Below are 17526 nucleotides of genomic sequence, written 5' to 3'. Positions count from 1 at the left end.
TTTCATTTTAGGCATTATTCAAGGAAATAAAAGGAAAAGATATCTTCATGTCAATGCAATTTTATTTTTGCGACTATCCATCATGATTTTAAGAGTTTTTTTCAGTGTTTTTGGACCTTATTGGGAGGAATTGACCCTTTAGCCTCACTTATTGATACGACCAGGTTGATACAAGCATGCCCCTCATAAATCGTTGTTTTCGATGAAGCAAAGGTCTGGTTAATAGTTTTGATTAACAAAAATGCCTTGAAATTCATTGAAAAAATTTGGAAAGTAAATTTAATTAAATTATTACTTATTTTCGTTTTTTTTAATATGTTTAATAAATAAATTCTTGAAAATATTCAAAATAGTTATTTATGTAACAAGTGTGTAAAATAATCCTTTTCTTATGAATGGGAAATTTGACACGTCAACACATTTTTTTACAAATTATAAAATTATTGTTAAATTATTCTTTACGCACTAGTGCGTGTGAAACTTTACACACCCTGGGAAGCGTGTAAAGTGAGCACTTTACGCACGGTAGTAGAAAACATATATTATTTATAAATCGTTTGCATTGATTGAAAAATTTGAGTTTAAGACTGGGAACTCGAGTGATTAAAATAATTTATAAAAAAAATAATTACAAAATTAGACTAACTACGTAATTAATGAATAAATTTAATTAAAAAAATAACAATGAAAATTAAAATAAATATTTTAATAATAAATAAATTTTCTAGAAATTACAAGATTTATTTAAAAGAAAATAAACCTATCGACTTGATACTCGTTTTAAGCTAATTTTGCCTAAGAAATTTAATGCTAATGTCAATATTACTTAATTGATTGGGCCATAAAAATTTAACGAATAATTATTATTAAAACATAAACCTTAAACAACATTTAAGTAACAATTAAATCCGATCGTTTCAGTTTTTAATGGATTAATTAATAACATATATTAATATAAAAAAAAATATGAACTGAAAGTTAACCAACCAACTTAATTTTACAATTATTCCACAAATAAAAAGGTATATAATGAATACAAATGACACCCTTTACAGTCGAATAGCACCATTAAATAATAGTAATTTTCCAGGACAGTTCACTCAGTTTTCAATATTTCCTTCAGTGCTGGTTACCTGTAAAAGATGTTGAAAATATCTTGATGCATAACTTAATTGCAGCTGATTAACGTTTTCTTTAATCCGATATGTCGTATTAAATCTATATTGATGTGAGTATTTTGCCGCTAAAAATCTTAACTGGAAAAACAGTTTTTCGACTTCCAAGGTTTACTTCTTTATTATAAATATTGTTTTTAAAAAACGCACAAATAGGTGTCCAATGATTATTTTAGGAGAATCTGTCAGGAAGCCTTCTCAACTCTATTAGTTTCAGAGATATGAGCATTTTACCCTTAGATACTTCAATACAAAAAAATTCTTCTAGCTTCCAAACTTTTTTAATGTTAAATAATTAAAAAAAAAAAACACTGAAATAGGTGCCAAATGATTTTATTAGAAAAATCTTTAATATGTTTTAATTTTAATTAAGCCAACGTGGATCAACCATGATGTGTCTTGGATAAAAAAAAATTAAATTTAGGTCAAATTTCCTTTTTTTTTCTGTAAAAATTCACTGTCTTTGAAAATATAAATAATGAATTACACCATTTATTTGAAACATTGAATTCTAACCAGTTAAAGGGACCACCCTGTATACAGTACACGAGTATGTGTGGCAAGTAAGAGCGTATAATGATTGACTATAATGTGCATTATTTACATACCAAAATGGTTCTCTGAAAGAGTTTCCACGTCTAAAGCCTAAAGCTTGAACAAAAAAAAACTATTATCCACTTTCCTCGATTCTAGTACTGGTGGATCACAGCTATCTCTTGAATCCTAGCATAGTCTTAGAAAGCTATTATTAAACTTCTGTAAGTTCCTAGATTTTTAGGATTTTTTACAATTACTTGAATTTGAAGATTCTTGATAATAGCGTTTAAGTAGCTCCTTGTATGCCTTCCATGGAACTTTTTCACATTCCTATAAAGCTGTTTCAGAGCTGTTCATAGTAATTATCGCACTCGTTTTAGATTAGGGTAAAGTCGGGTGAGATCGCCAGCCGGTAGAGATGGCCAACGGTTAAAACTTGAAGAACGCGCCATGCGATGGCGCTGCCAGCCCTCTCCGCCAATAATCATTTACGCATCAGCACAGCCAGTGTGTATATGTTCACCTCGAGGTCGAATTTTGAGTAGAATGTTCATTAGATAATCCTAACCACAAAAAAAAATTATTAATGTGCAGGGGTTTTTGATTATCACCTTGGCCATCTCTCCCTAGCATTCGGGAGTGATGGCCACCTAACAGTAGGACCTCGTTTCCAGTGTTTGCTGCGGAAAAATGCCAACGAACTATAAAAGGAAAAACTCAAATCGTGGAAATTATACTGAAGAAAATCTCAGACGGGCAATTAAAGATGTCAGAAATGGTTGTTCTGTCAATGGCGCTTCAAAAAACTATGAAATTCCTAGAAAAACCGTTGAAAGGAAAATAAAAAATAATGTGTCCACAACTGGTAAAATGGCACCGGATAGCATGTTGGGTGAGGCAAATGAAAACAAATTGGTTCAACATATTAAAAAAGCGCAAAAATATGGTTTTCCCATGACGGTACCCGATGTACAAAAACTTGCGTACGATTTCGCGGAGAGTCTACAGATCAATCATAAGTTCAATAAAGAAAAGGGGGCTGCCGGTTCTGATTGGTTTAGGTCTTTTTTAAGAAGACACCCCGATTTGTCCATTCGCAAGGCAGAAGGTGTATCCCTAGGGCGAGGTGAGGCCATGAACCGTTTAGATGTAGGAAATTATTTCAAACTTCTGCAAGAAATACTGGAAGAAAATAATCTTTTCGAGAAACCTCGGTGCATCTATCACGTTGATGAAACAGGCCTGCAACCTAATAATCGACCTGGCCATGTTTTAGCCGAAAAAGGTGCAAAGGATGTTGTTACAGTAACATCTGGGGAAAAGGGTGAGACAATCTCGTGCATCGCATGCTGTAATGCAGAGGGTGTTTTTCTGCCACCAGTCTGCATATTTAAAGGCAAGAATTTGAAGAGTGAGTGGACCGATTCAATGCCGCCTGGCTCACATATTGTCATGTCTCAAAAATCAGCCTATGTTACTGCTAACATTTTTTTGGATTGGTTCAAAAACCACTTCTTGCCTCGTAAAGGTGAAGAGGAGAAGACATTACTAATTCTTGATGGGCATGCATCTCATTGTTCCTGTGTTGAACTTCTAGAAACAGCTGAGGCAAATAATGTCGTTTTGTTGTGCCTACCACCGCATACCACTCATTATTTGCAACCTCTCGATAGAGCTTTTTTTAAGTCATTGAAGTCATTCTACTATCAAGCTTGTAGAGAATGGATGCACAGTCACCCGGGAAGGAAATTAGGGCGTCTTCAATTTGGTGAAGTTCTAAGGAAAAGCTGGGGAAAGTCAGCGACCGCTGGAAATGCAATGTCCGGCTTCAGAGCCACTGTCATATTTCCATTTAACCCCGATTCCATACTGGATTATGCATACACAGTTTCTGATCGACTAATAAACAGCGAAACCACAGGACGCCAGGAAACACTCACACAAGTAACAAACAGTCAACATTCTATTTCTCAAGAAAATAAGGCAGAAGAAACACAAGAAGTTAGACGCCCAATCAATATGATGGATGATGCAGTGCCATCCTGTAGCCGTGCTGACACATCAGAACCTCCTCGATGTACAACTCCAGTGGAAGGAACAACTCTTCCAGATTTGACACCTGGGAAACTTCTTGATCAGATTAATCCCACACCCAAACTAGTTGTTTCTGCAAAAAAACGAGCAAAGAAGGTTGCTACCCTTTTAACCTCTCCTGAACATATTGCAACTGTGAGAGAGCGGTCCGCAAAAAAAAATAAAAAACTCAACGACCCCACAAAAAAGAAAATTCGAGGAAAAACGAATGTTCAAAAGAGAAAACGCTCACCTTCACCTAGCTCTGATGATGAGGAGGACATAGAAATTCAGTATGAAGAGGAAAGCGATACCCTTTCCGAAGTGGATGATACGGAATGTGCGGGATGCGGAGAAAGCTACAACAACACCCGAAAAAAGGAAGATTGGTTGCAGTGCATAATATGCCAAAAGTGGTTTCATGAAAATTGCTCTCATTATATAAATACTTGCCAAAATTGTGGTCAATCTGCATTTCAAAAGAAGCAAAATACTTGCTTATGACTATCTTTTTTATTAATCCTATGAATAATGTGTTAATTTCAGATGTTTTCCATTTTATTCCCTCACTGCATTGGCCAATTGTCCCCATCAAACAGGAAGAGATGGCCACATGTAGCTTTTTTCTATACTAATAATAATAAAAAAATAAAAGTATTTTTATCGTATTTATTTATCTACCTTAGTTAGGATGATAAATAGGCTATGATAAAAAAAAATAATCGTAAGACATACCCCTCACCAAAAATTCACAGGCGCCTACCATTGAAAACCGTGGCCATCTCACCCGACTTTACCTTATCCAAAGCTGTTCTAGTCCTGGAGGGATGTCTTCAAATCCTCTATTCTACTTTGTAATGGACTATTTAGGCTTTGAAGGCCATACATCGTTTAGGCTTTAGAAACTTGTAATCTTGATCAACATGTTCTTAATATAGTTTTTCCGGATCGACTGATCTGATTTTGACTCTGAACAATGTCCAAAGATACCCATTTAAAGCTCTAAAGCTATTCAAATTTAATTAGAACAAATAACAGAGCTATTTAGAGCAACGAATTTATTTCTTGAGAGCTATCCAGGGCAATTAACAGAATTTTTAATGTCAAAGAAATACAAATGAATCCTTTTGTTGCTTAATAAATTCGTTTAAAATATTTAATAAAAAAACGGTTTATTTATTCAAAGCTTAATCGTCTGAAATTGATTTTGAATTCTCCTTCATTTGTTATAAATCTTCGAATATTTACGTTTTTGAGTCATATAACTTAAGTAAACTTAATGCTTATCAATAATTAACTTAATAAGTTTCAACAGTCACTATTAATTAAACCACTCGAAAACCAAACTTGACAAGTTTAGTGCTATAAAATATAAGCGATTCTAATCTACTTTCCACACAATTTAATCATTAATTAAACAAGAAAAGGACAACATTCAGTAATCATCCAGAGTTAAATATGTTGTTATCCTCGTCAGTCCGCGCTTGTTTAACTAATAAAAAACAATGACAAAAATAGTGCCAATTTAGAATAAAATAAAAAAAAGTATGTTAGTACATACCTTAATATCTTCAAAACTAAAAGAGATGTTGAAATCTGGATCGCGCGACCCGTCCGGTTTGGTTTTGGAGCTGGACGCTTTTTGCTGAAACATCCTCGATATTAGGAAGTTTTAGCAAAATATACAGCGACTCCGGAGTAGATCGATTGTCTTTTATTCATTTTCAAACAAATATACACGCCCGGTAAACTCCTTTCTTGAGTGCCCAAAACGATTTGCGCACCCAAGAACTTGGTTAGCCAGGGTGTATAGTTAATATCTACGTGACCGTATGTAATGATAGATATATCTAAGTACATATGCCTACAAACAAAGATTTTTTAACGAGTGTTTAATGGTTGGGTTTGATGTTGTGAATGTACATTATGTCAAATTTTATTTGCTACATATTACTTTTAAATTATCTCTAAATAAAAGGACATTGGTTGATCATGTGTTGAGTTTAAAGATTCCAAAGAAGAAGAAGAAGTAAGATTTTTGATATTGATATTGGATCAAAATGAGAGTCTTGAGACACAACAGGTGCTTTCCAAGTTTCCTTATGTTTCTAAAGACCAGCACATCCAATTAGGGCCACCAAGTGCAACTTTCTTGAGCTTTAGTAAGCAACCTGCTATAACAAATCTTGTCAAACGCTTTGGAAATATTTGTGTAAATTAACGAGATCCTTGAGGCATATTAGAGGCTGGACAAGAAATTACACCAAGAGATCCAGGATGGGCAACAGGCTTTGTAAAATTCATTGAACTCTTTGAAGATCCGTCAAGGGAAACTCCATAACAGAATTAGTTACAATACATTGCCTAATGTTAAATGGTGACCCGATTAGACGACTTTAATAGCAAACCAGAAACCACACTTTGACTTACCAATTTGAAGAAGAATTATTAGTTGAAGCTTTGATAAAAGGGGGTTAGAGACCAAGGGGCTGGAGAAGAAAGATCCAGGATTCTTCAATTTCCAGCATGGGTGAAGGTGAGGAACATCTCAGGCTGAAGAAAAAGTTACACCAAGTGATCCAGAATATACATGTATTTAATAAAAAGCTGATGATCTCGCAAAGGGTCTGGAAGTAAGCTAACAAAAACTTTATCATACGTTAATAACGTTTATAAACGTTAAACGTTATAATAAAAAATAAAAATTCAATCAAAAGAGTGAAATCAAGATGAAACCAGAAGCTGGAGAAATAACTACATCAAAAGATCCAGAGTAAAAGCAAAAAACTTGGAATTGTTCAACTCATTATGGAAGGTTTAGCATGTTAGACCATATGTGAAAATCCATATAAGTTAACTTAAGAGGTCTAAATATACATACATCTGTTGCAAATAAAAAACGTGATCATCGGCGAATTTTGGATGGAGCCGCTCAAGTTGAAGTTTTGGGTCATTTTGGAATAAATCCTAATATTTCATTACGCAAAATTGTTGCTGCCACTGGTATTTCATTAGGTTCTGTTCACACAGTTACCAAACTTCATAAATTTCATCCATTCAAAATGAATCTAACTGTAGATATTGGAGCAATGAAAATCCTCATGCATTTGTAGAAGGGCATACCCAATACCCTCAAAAAATTAATGTATGGGCAGGCACTTTAGGAAATAAAGTGATTGGGCCTTTATTTATTAACGGAAATTTAAATGGAGACATTTATTTGGATATGTTGGAAAATACCATCAATCCGCTTGTCACTGAATCCATTGAAAACCAAATCGATGATTGTGGAAACCCTATACTTGATGAGGCTGAAATATATTTCCAGCAAGACGGCGCTCCTCCTCACTATGTTCTTCCCGTTCGGCAATGGCTAGACGACGAGTTTCCAGATAAATGGATAGGGCGAAGGGGGCCTATAGAATGGCCCGCTAGATCTCCTGATAAACCGCCGTTAGACTTTTGTCTATGGGGGTCATTTAAAATCTATTGTGTTTACTCCCCAACCTGAAAGTTTAAATGAACTTCGTCAACGTATCATCGACAGCTGCCATGATATCCCACAACATGATTTTGAAAATGTCCGTCAGGAATTTGAACATCGCCTATCCTATATCATTGTTTGGCCAAAAACGAGGAACATTTTGAACACTTATTGAAATAAAAACTGATATTTTCATGTTTTTGTTTTCTATCTGAACAAATTAAAGTAAACAAAGATTTTTCTGATTTTCTCGAAAACGAATCGATCGATTCAAAAAAATCAAACGTCAAAATAAAAGACTTCGAAAGACCTTTTAAACAAGCTGTTACTCGATACCCCTTGCCATTTAAAATTTTTAAGGGGATGACCCTGGGAGGCAGAGGGTGAAAAGGGGTGAAGTAATTTTAGGTTAGAAAGTTGTTCTCCTTGACAAACCTTTTGACGCATTTCGGCGTTTTTTTTTTTTAACAGTGGTTTTCGATAAATCCTTGGTGGGAAGTTTTCAAATGAACACCCTGTATATTAAAGATGACACTAAAGCTAATCTGAACTACCTTCTCAGATCAAAAGACCTTAGCATGACCGTTAGATGGCGCCACGATATAAATGTCAAAAACAAGATTATTATTATCAGACCATGTTTTGAAGGATGACTCTTAGATGTCGTCACTAATACTTCCGAAACAAGTGCGACAACGAATATTCCCGCACTGGTAATTCATTGTGCGAACATGGAGAATTTCATATGGAAGTGCCATAGATACAGGTAAGACTAAGAGACAATACAATTTAATTTAATAGGTATTCGCAAATAAAATTTGACAATTTTGTTATTGTGTTACATGAATGAAGCAATGTTAAAAAATGACAATCAAGCATCCAATCCGGAATCTACATAAAATCAACAGAACATTTCTAACAAAATAATGACAAATCATATATGGGTGATGGGTGGGTGTACATGAGCATAAGCGATCTTCCTTTGTGCGTTAAAGGTTTACATACAATTGTATGGTTATTAACTTATGCGTTAGTTATTAACAATATTTACCTTGTCTTGCTTCTTGCTCTTCTTATCTTTGTCTTTCTTCTTCTCCTTTTCCTCCTTCTTTTTTTGTTCCTTTTCTTCTTTTTTCTTTTTTTCTTCCTCTTGTTTTCGTTCTTTTTCTTTTTCTTTGGCTTTTTGCTTCGGCGGTTGCTTCACCTAAAACAGTATATGGATATCCAGGTCAGATCAAATAATGAAATACGTACTTTTATCTCTTTCTCATTTCCGGCACAGCAAGAGCTTTCTTGCAGAAGAAAACAGAATACGTAGAGCAAAAACAGGATGCTCATGCCGTAGAGATAAGTGAAAAATCCTTCGTAGTAGTAGAGTGGAATGTTGTGGGTGACTACGTCTGAGAACACATACGCTATACATACTACGACAAGCAGCTTTGCATATACAAAGCTCATGATAATGAAGAGAGATGTTCTGAAAGCAAAGAAAATTCGTATAAATTGTTTTTGTTGTGTTGGTATTCATTTTTTTTAAACCCCCCGAAAATAATGTTTGGAGGCCATGCAGACAAAAATCAAAGAAATGTAGTAAAATCGTTTATAGTGAGATGAATCAAATCGTAATTGAAAAATGAAATCTCGTAGAAATCCAAAAACTAGCAAAAAATTGACAATTACCAAGGACTGGGCAGTTTTTCACAGAAGTTATCCTTTTAATATTATGACCTTAGATTAGGGAAGGCATTTTGCAAAATCCGTTTGTACAGCCATTGACAGTTATATCGGGTAACTCTCCTTTAAATTTCATGACCCAATGTCAAATATTTTGAGAAAACACCTGATTATTCCTGTTCCTTCAATCAAGAATCCATAGGCGAAGAACTTCTACCTGATTTTTTCCCAGTTTGGGATATGATTTTGCAAAATTATTTTCCACAGCTCTAACCAATTATAAAGAGTAGAAATGTTTCAAATTTTTAAGTCTAGCTCAACTAGTTTAATAAAAACACTAATTGTTCTAGCTCGTTTAGTCTAGGATACGTAGGCGAAGAACTCTTTCCTAATTTTTCTCATATTTTGGGACATAATTTTGTAAAATCCTTTTGCGCAGACCTGGACAGTTGTCTATATAAAATCCGTTTTAAATTTCAAAACTCTAGCTTAAATAGTTTAAGAATAACACTAGTTATTCCAACTCGTTCGGTCTAAAATACGTAGGCGAAGAGATCTTTCCCAATTTTTCTCAGTTAGGGAGGGAATTATTCAAAATCCTTACGCACAGTTCTAAATGGCTTTGTAAAATAGTTTTTATTTAAATTTCACACCTCTAGCTTAATTGAAGAAAAACATTAATAATTATTCCAGCTCGTTCAGTCTAGAATCGTAGGCGAAGGCCTTATTCCTATTTTTTTCCCCAGTTTGGATTAAAATTTTTACAAAATTCTTTTGCACAGCCTCGAACAGTTATTTAGAGAAGAATTTAATAGAAACACTAATTCTTCTAGTTCGTTCAGTCTAAAAATCTAAATCTCTCTCCTAATTTTTTCCCAGTTTGGAATAAAAGTTTTGCAAAATTCATTTGTACAGGCCTGGGCAGTTACTTAAAGTAGCTTTTCCATATTTTATGACTCTAGCTTAACTAGTTTCATAAGAACACTAATTATTCCAGCACGCTCAGTTTAGACTTTATAGGCGAAGACCTCTTTCCTATTTTTTCTAGTTTGGGTTATAAGTTTAAAAAATTCTTTTGCACAGGCTTGCATAGTAATTTATAGTAGCTCCCTTTTAAATAATATGAGTCTGCTATAGTTTAATAAAAACACTAATTGTTCCAGCTCGTTGAGCCTAGGATTCGTAGACGAAGGATTATTTTCCAATTTTTATCCCAGTTAGGGCAGACATTTTGTAGGCTCCTTTTGTACAACAATAAAAGCTTACTTTCCAATTTAATTACTCTAGTCTAACTAGTATAAGAAAAACACTAATTATTTTAGCTCGTTCGGTCTAGGATTCGTAGGCGAAGAACTTTTTCCAAGTTTGGGACAAATTTTTGTAAAATCCTTTTTCACAGCTTTGGATAGTTGTAAAGGATAGGTCTCCTTTAAATTTCATAAAACTAGCTTAACTAGTATAAGAAAGACACTAATTATTCCAGCTCGTTCAGTCTATAATCCATAGCTATTTTTAGTCTGCAGTGACTATAAATGCGTAAAAAAATTATATTTTTGGAACAACGGGCGTAGAAACTAATAAAAATAATAACAGCTATAGTATCTCTTGAGCAAAGAATGTTGAATAGCAAGGAAAACAATTATTATAAACAATTTCAGATATAAAAGTTTAATTTAGATACAAAAATGTTAAGAAGAAAAATTTCGTTTTTATTCCTTTTAGAATGTAATGCCTTAAGAAGCAAAAAATATTCTTTAAAAAGAAGACCGTACTTTTCAAGGGAAATACACTATTTTTATACAAAAACTTAATAAAAACGTTTTACATGGAGAGATCAGGTACAGGGCCGAGCCGTGCCGGGAGTGCAAGGGGTGCGCCGCCCGGAGGCGGCAAAATATCCGAAAAATAAAATAAAAAAGCGCCAAGTAATGAAAAAAAAATTATGAATAACAAAAATTTATAAAATTTAAAACTTATAATTAAGGCGCCAACAGAATACAATGTTTACTGAAACCAAGCATTGTTCCCCGAATCGTTGCTATAATAATAATAATAATCTATATACATAAATAAATAGGTACCAGAACCAGGTAATAAAAACAATAGCACCGCAATTATGGTGGGTTCAGCCAGGGCGTAATTAAAAGAGCTGCGTAAAGTACCACCAATAGTAATTCCTCGAAATTTATTTCTTGTGGAATTTCAATACTTTTGGGTAATAGATAATATGTATTTTGGAGTTGCAGAAATAAGTGGGGGTGTAATGTTTAGAAATTCCCACCCTTTTGTTTTTAATTTATTTTAATTTGCGAGTTTTAAAGCGACTTGTCGATTAGTGTTTATTTTTAATACATTTTATATAAAAATTGTGTTTGTGTTGTTAACGGTAAGTTTAAAATATTTTATTAATATCTTCCAAATATTTAGAACTTCATGCCTTAAGCAATTTTTCATTGAAAAAAGTAATGTCTGATTTTTGGGCCAATTCTAAAAAAAATATTTGTTGATTTAGATGGCTGATGGTCGAAAGAGGCTTTCTAGTTCCCAATACTCAAAAAGGAAGCTAGAAAAGGAGGAAGATGACAGGCGGTTAGCAGGTTCGTTAAAAAAATTTTTTGCGTCATCAACGAACCCACAACCGGCACAACCTCAACCTTCAACAAGCCAAAGGCCGGATGTTCGACCTTCGACGTCAACTGAAGCCGATGCCGATGTAAAATGATGGAGATCAACAACCATCAGGAGATGAACTGAAACAAGATGATCACTCGACGAAGACGCCAGCAAATACGCAAGCTGAGAACATTGAAGCTATTCAGGTAAATGAAGGACGATTTAAAGATCCAGCATATTGGCCCGAAATATTAACGTATAATATTAGATTATTGATTTTAGAAATAGGACCTGTTCAAATTAAAAATATTAATTATCCCATTAATAATTTAAATAGATGTTTTAGCGCTGCTTACTTTGAAAAAAATTAACTAACAATGAAAAAGTTCCTAGAACCTGGCTTATTTACTCAAAATCTAAAGATTCAGTGTGCTGTTTTCCTTGTAAATTATTTAAAGTTTCTGATAATAGTTTTAATGAGTGGAATGGCTATAGTGACTAGCGACATTTATCTCGGACTTTAGAAAGACACGAAACCAGTAACGGGCATTTTGAAAGTGTTAGGAAATGGCTTGAATTAAAAAAATAAATAGAAAAAGGTTTAACTGTGGTATCAATCAAAATTTATTTCAAATGGAAAAAAAAAGATGGACTTCGATTTTAGAGAGAATAATATCTGTTATCCAGTTTTTAGCTGGACAAAATTTAGCTTTTAGGGGTAATAGTCAAAAACTATTTGATAAGGGTAACGGTAATTTTCTGAAATTAATTGAGACGATTGCAAAATTTGATTCTGTAATGGCCGAACATATTGACAGAGTCCAAAAAGATGGGAACAAAATTCCGCATTATTTGGCAGATAAAATACAAAATGAATTGATTTTTTTAATAGGAGAAAAAGTAAAAAAGTGTATTGTTGAATGTTTAAATCTATGCAAATATTTCTCAATCATTCTTGACTGTACACCTGACGTTAGTCACCAAGAACAAATTAACATTATTGTTAGATTCGTTTTTATTGATGATGACAACGGAGCAAACATGAAAGGCAAGCACAATGGCCTACAAAAAAATTTTTTAAATATTAATCCTAGAGCCTTTTTTGTACCCTGTGCCGCCCATAGTTTAAATTTAGTCGTTAATGATGCAGCAAAAAGCTCTCTAGAAGTAACTCATTTTTTTAGCATTATTCAGGAAATATGTCTTTTTTTCGGTCTCAACTTACAGATGGAATGCTCTCTTAAAAGAGCTGCTCAGGCTAACACTAAAGCCCTTATCGGATACCCGCTAGGAAAGCCGTATTGAGGCAATAAAAACTCTTAGATTTGAGTTAGAAAAAGTGTATGATGCTCTGTTTACGCTTTTTAATGATGGAAGCAGAGATAATGAAACAAAGAATACTGCAATGTCCCTAATAAATAAAATCATTTAAATTTATTTGTTCTTTAGTTATTTGGTACAACATTTTGGCAAAAATTAATATAGTAAGCAAAACACTGCAAAAGTCTAATGTTATTTTACCAGAAGCTGTACAGATTCTAAAAGAAATCAAATTATTTTTGACACAAATGAGATCGGAAAACGGGTTTTTAGACATGATAAATGAATCTAAGAAAATTGCGGAAGAAGTAGACGCCAAAATTTCCTTTTCAGCCATTCACTCAATAAAATCAAGGAAAAAAAAACGTTTTTTGATTATGAACACAAGGATGAGCCAATCCAATCTCGAGCAATAAATTTTAAAGTAATTTTTTTTTTAAATATTCTCGATATTTCAACCTCAAAATTGGATGAGAGATTTCACGATTTACAAAAACATATTGAATTATTTGGTTTTTTAAACAGTTTGAAAGCATTTTCCAAACCCGAAATAATGACCTATTGTAAGAATTTAGAAGCTAAATTAACTGACCCTGAAACAAAAAATATGGACATAAATGGATTGGACCTCTATAATGAAATCGACATATTATCAATTTACATTAATGATAGAAATATTTTCTCGGCCAAAGAAATATTAATATATCTGGTTGCTCACGATTTGAAAGGCATATTTCCAAATTTATTTGGTAGCTTCAAGAATATTTTTAACAATGCCAGTCACTGTAGCTCATGGGGAACGCTCATTTTCCAAACTAAAATTAATAAAAAACTAAGATCCACAATGGGCCAATCAAGACTATCAAATTTATCAATAATAAGTATTGAGGAAGACATTGTTTCTAATTTAGATGTTACCGACCTAATTAGGGAATTTGCATATAAAAAGGCAAGAAAAGTAAATGTTAGGATTTAAACCAGGGTTCTAATTACTTTTTTTTAATTTCTTTAAATTAGTATGTAAGTAAAATATATTTTCTTTAGATGTTTATACATATTAATATAGAAATGCTTATATAAGTAAATAATATATGCTTTTATGTATATTTTTTGTATAGATAATATTGATTAATATATCTGTGTTTGAAATTTAATTCAATATGATTTTTTTATTACACCCTTTTTTTTAAACGTTGTACTCTTTGGTAAGAGCATTTTTTAAAACACTTTTTATAAAAATCACTGCAGAAGGGGCGGCAAAATTAGCTCTTGCACCCGGGCGGCAAATACCCTAGGCTCGGCCCTGATCAGGTAATTTAAATTAAGAGAAAATTACTGGACTTTTACTCTAGATTCTTAAATTCGCCGAGATTCAGTTTTCAAATATTTTCTTTGTCTTTACTGTGCAAAAAAAAAACAAATTATTCAAGGACCAAATGAACATTCTTTTAAGTATGTAGCTTATTTTATTAAAAAATTGAGTAAATTTAGGTAGGATGAGCAACACTATTTTATTACTACGGTTAACCAATTTAGCAATGTAACTCATCTAGAATTACGAGAAATATATTTTTAATGAATAAGTGACATCATAAATTAAAATACCGCAGATTTTGGAAAGTGCTTTCCATCAAAAAAGCATTAGTCCAGCACTTTATTGTTTAAGTAGGTGTTAAAAAGATACGCTGTTACAAATATTAATAACAAAATAGGTATGTTATAAAATGATCAAAGACAGTCTGGAAATAGACCCGGATCGCGCTGAACTTGACATAATATTTCAATAAAAACATACGTACTTTGGCTCGTCCGCAACACAAAAATATTTCATAATATTCGTATTTCGAAACATCGTTTCTCTTTTTTTTTTGCAAATTTTGATTCTTATAAACTACCGGGATCACTAAAAATAATCTTGCGTAGCCAGAGTAAACAAAACGACTAAATCCACTATGGATCTGGATATCGTAAAATCCCGTAAAAGTTAGTCAACGGGAGCGAGCTTTCCCCACCGTTTCAGCAAGCCGACATTTCTAAAATAAAATTCAATTTGCTGTAGTAGTAGTAGTAGTAGAAGTGTGATTTTTCTATGTTACAAGATGGAAATAATAGAAAATATAAAGCGTATGAAATTACATTAACAAAGGTTCTATTCCTTTTTTGTAAATTTTCGTAGTGCAACAAATGTTTTAATTTTAATATGCATTTATCAACAAACCGCTGAAAGAAATTTAAAATAAATAAAAATTTTAAATATTTAAAATAAAAATATTTTGGGGAAATAGTTCATAAATTGCCCTTTTTATATTGATTTTTTGAGGTCTATAGTGCAACAAATGTTTTTTTTTAACACAACGCGTTATTAAGCTTTTAATTGAAAAATTAAAATAAATACAAAATTTTAAGACTTTACATAATATTAAGTTTTGAAGGTCTATAGAGCAACAAATGTTTTTTCCATAATAACGAATTTATTTTTTAACGCTGATTTTCTGCAAGAAAAAATCAAAGAATGTCCCAAAATACTCGAACACACCCAGAATCCTCCTCACTATGCGAATGAAGGAGGTAAGCTTGAGTGGTAATTAATTGTTGACGTTATTGGGCCTCTCTTATTCAAAAATATGATAAATATTTAATATAAAGAACTGAAGCGAGTCGTTCCTCAGCTTTTAGGAAGAGAGCAGATTTCAGCGTTTGAACAGAAATTCCCTCTCCACCTTATTAAAGTAATTAGGAATAATAAAAACCTCACTACTATCAACAACCTTACTGCCTTCATCGTAACTTTTTTCATCTACAATAAAGGATATAAGAGATTCGTTATCGTATTGTGTGAGGAGGACAAGTTATAAACTAAATCATGTTCTTAACAAAAGCATCATCCATTTTAGTTAACATTAGTTTTTCAAGCAGAGATCTCTTTCCAATTTAAACATTCTTCATAATATTTCTTTACAAGGAGATGCAGTTGATCCCAAGAAAAACTAAATGATGATGGCCAGGTATTTAATGATGATCCTGCGTTTAAATACTGAAAGTCACCAGAGCTCTTTTGATGAAACCTTATTAATGTTTTATATAAAAAACAATGATGCCTCTACAATATCTTTTACGTTTACACAGGAAGATATTGATGATACTTTTAACCTTTTAAATTCCTTTGATTAAGGTGAAGCAGTGGTATGTCCACATGACAAAGAGATTGCTGTTCAAATTCGGAGTGAAGCTGATGTAGTGAAACTGGAGGTAAAAGAAGAAAAACTAAACTTTCTAAATCCTGATTGACGTGCACTACCGGTATATACTCGACTGCCTGGACGAAATAAAGATTATTTTCTAGAGAAGTAATACTGAGCATCAACCTCTTTAAAAGTTGTTGAAATGAACCAAAATATCTGAAGGAAAGTACTGCTTACTGTGAACTACAGAAACGCACTCATTTGCGGAAAAAAAAATTTAGAACGTTGACCTAGAATCGGATGGAATGGCCATTACCTAGAAGAAAAATAATGTTCCTCCTATTGGTTTTATATATTAAGGCGCATGCATATTAATCTATTCTCCAGAAAACATAGTCAGTAAACTAAATCCTGAAGTATCAGGAATAACAAAACACTATATACATTTTAAATGATTGGGGTTTTAGTGCAACACATATTTTTACCATAATACTGAATTTATTACAAAATCCATAACTGTCAAGTAAATTTAAAAAAAAAAAATTTCAGGAAACTGTTTATCTCCCACATAAAAAAATTAACAAAGAAGAAGAAGAAGAGAACTTCTAATGCTTGACAGATGACACTTAACATTTACGAATGGCATAGCGAAGTCTATAATAAGTTTGACAGTTGACACTGATGACAGATATCATTTTTAAAATCTATTGCTGCTATATTATTTAAGTGTAATTTGTCCGATATAGAGGTTGACTGGCTTGAATGACTAGCTTATAACATGTTAATGATTTAAAGTGGATTTACCATGATGAATTTTATATATTAAAGTTGACTGATGTCATTTGCTAATTGACTTTTGACAGAGCCAAGTTTAGTAGATCTGTTCAATGGATGTATCAAGTACAGCAATATTCCGTCTAGACATAACGTATAAACTGTATCTGGCATTGCCATTTTTTCTTAGCTCGGTTTTAATAAAAAGTTCTGTTTTATTTCTCAGAGATTTTTTTGTTGGTGATTATCATCAATTTTTATGGGATTTCGTAAATTATGGACCTCTTAAGTTCTCAAGTGTTTGTTGTAATAACAGGCTCTGTTACTAATCATAAATATTATGCTATAACGAGTTGCCGGGTGGCGATTAAAATATCATTTTAACCATGTCAAATTGAACCTAAATTAGGTTGAAATAACTGTAGCGGACGGTTTATTTTGAAAATATTACCACGACTAATTTATAGTAAGTGGGCAAAAGATGCTGCGCTATTTTATGTAGAAAAAAGTTCTTTCAGAATCAACACTGCCACTTTTCATGGATTCAAGGTTAAAATAATATTGAAAAGTTTTATAGTCACGTTATTTAAGAATTATATCTAGTGGGTATACCGGTCCGGCCAACTTGTAATAACCAGTCTATGACACTATTAATAGCGTTTCTCCTACTTCCTCCTTTAACTTGTTTAGCTTT

At 32.8% G+C, this 17526-nt stretch overlaps 1 protein-coding gene across 15 annotated transcripts in view; it reads right to left on the bottom strand.

The window, feature by feature from the left end:
• LOC126744747 (proton channel OtopLc-like) overlaps nt 1-17526 on the bottom strand; it is a 105454-nt gene that overhangs the window by 41609 nt on the left and 46319 nt on the right. For 10 of the 15 annotated variants that reach the window (XM_050452279.1, XM_050452291.1, XM_050452294.1 and 7 more), the window contains 3 exons: nt 8524-8746; nt 8321-8473; nt 5347-5430 (listed from right to left, as the gene is read on the bottom strand). In XM_050452279.1, coding sequence (XP_050308236.1) covers nt 5347-5430; nt 8321-8473; nt 8524-8746 — 460 coding nt within the window. Of the gene's footprint in view, nt 1-5346; nt 5431-8320; nt 8474-8523; nt 8747-14675; nt 14825-17526 lie in introns of those variants that run through there. The other 5 variants (XM_050452282.1, XM_050452288.1, XM_050452287.1 and 2 more) reach the window with 2 other exon arrangements.

This window comes from Anthonomus grandis, chromosome 14 (genome assembly GCF_022605725.1).
Source record: "Anthonomus grandis grandis chromosome 14, icAntGran1.3, whole genome shotgun sequence".
Lineage (NCBI taxonomy): Eukaryota > Metazoa > Arthropoda > Insecta > Coleoptera > Curculionidae > Anthonomus > Anthonomus grandis.
This window is presented reverse-complemented; position numbering and strand designations above follow the sequence as displayed.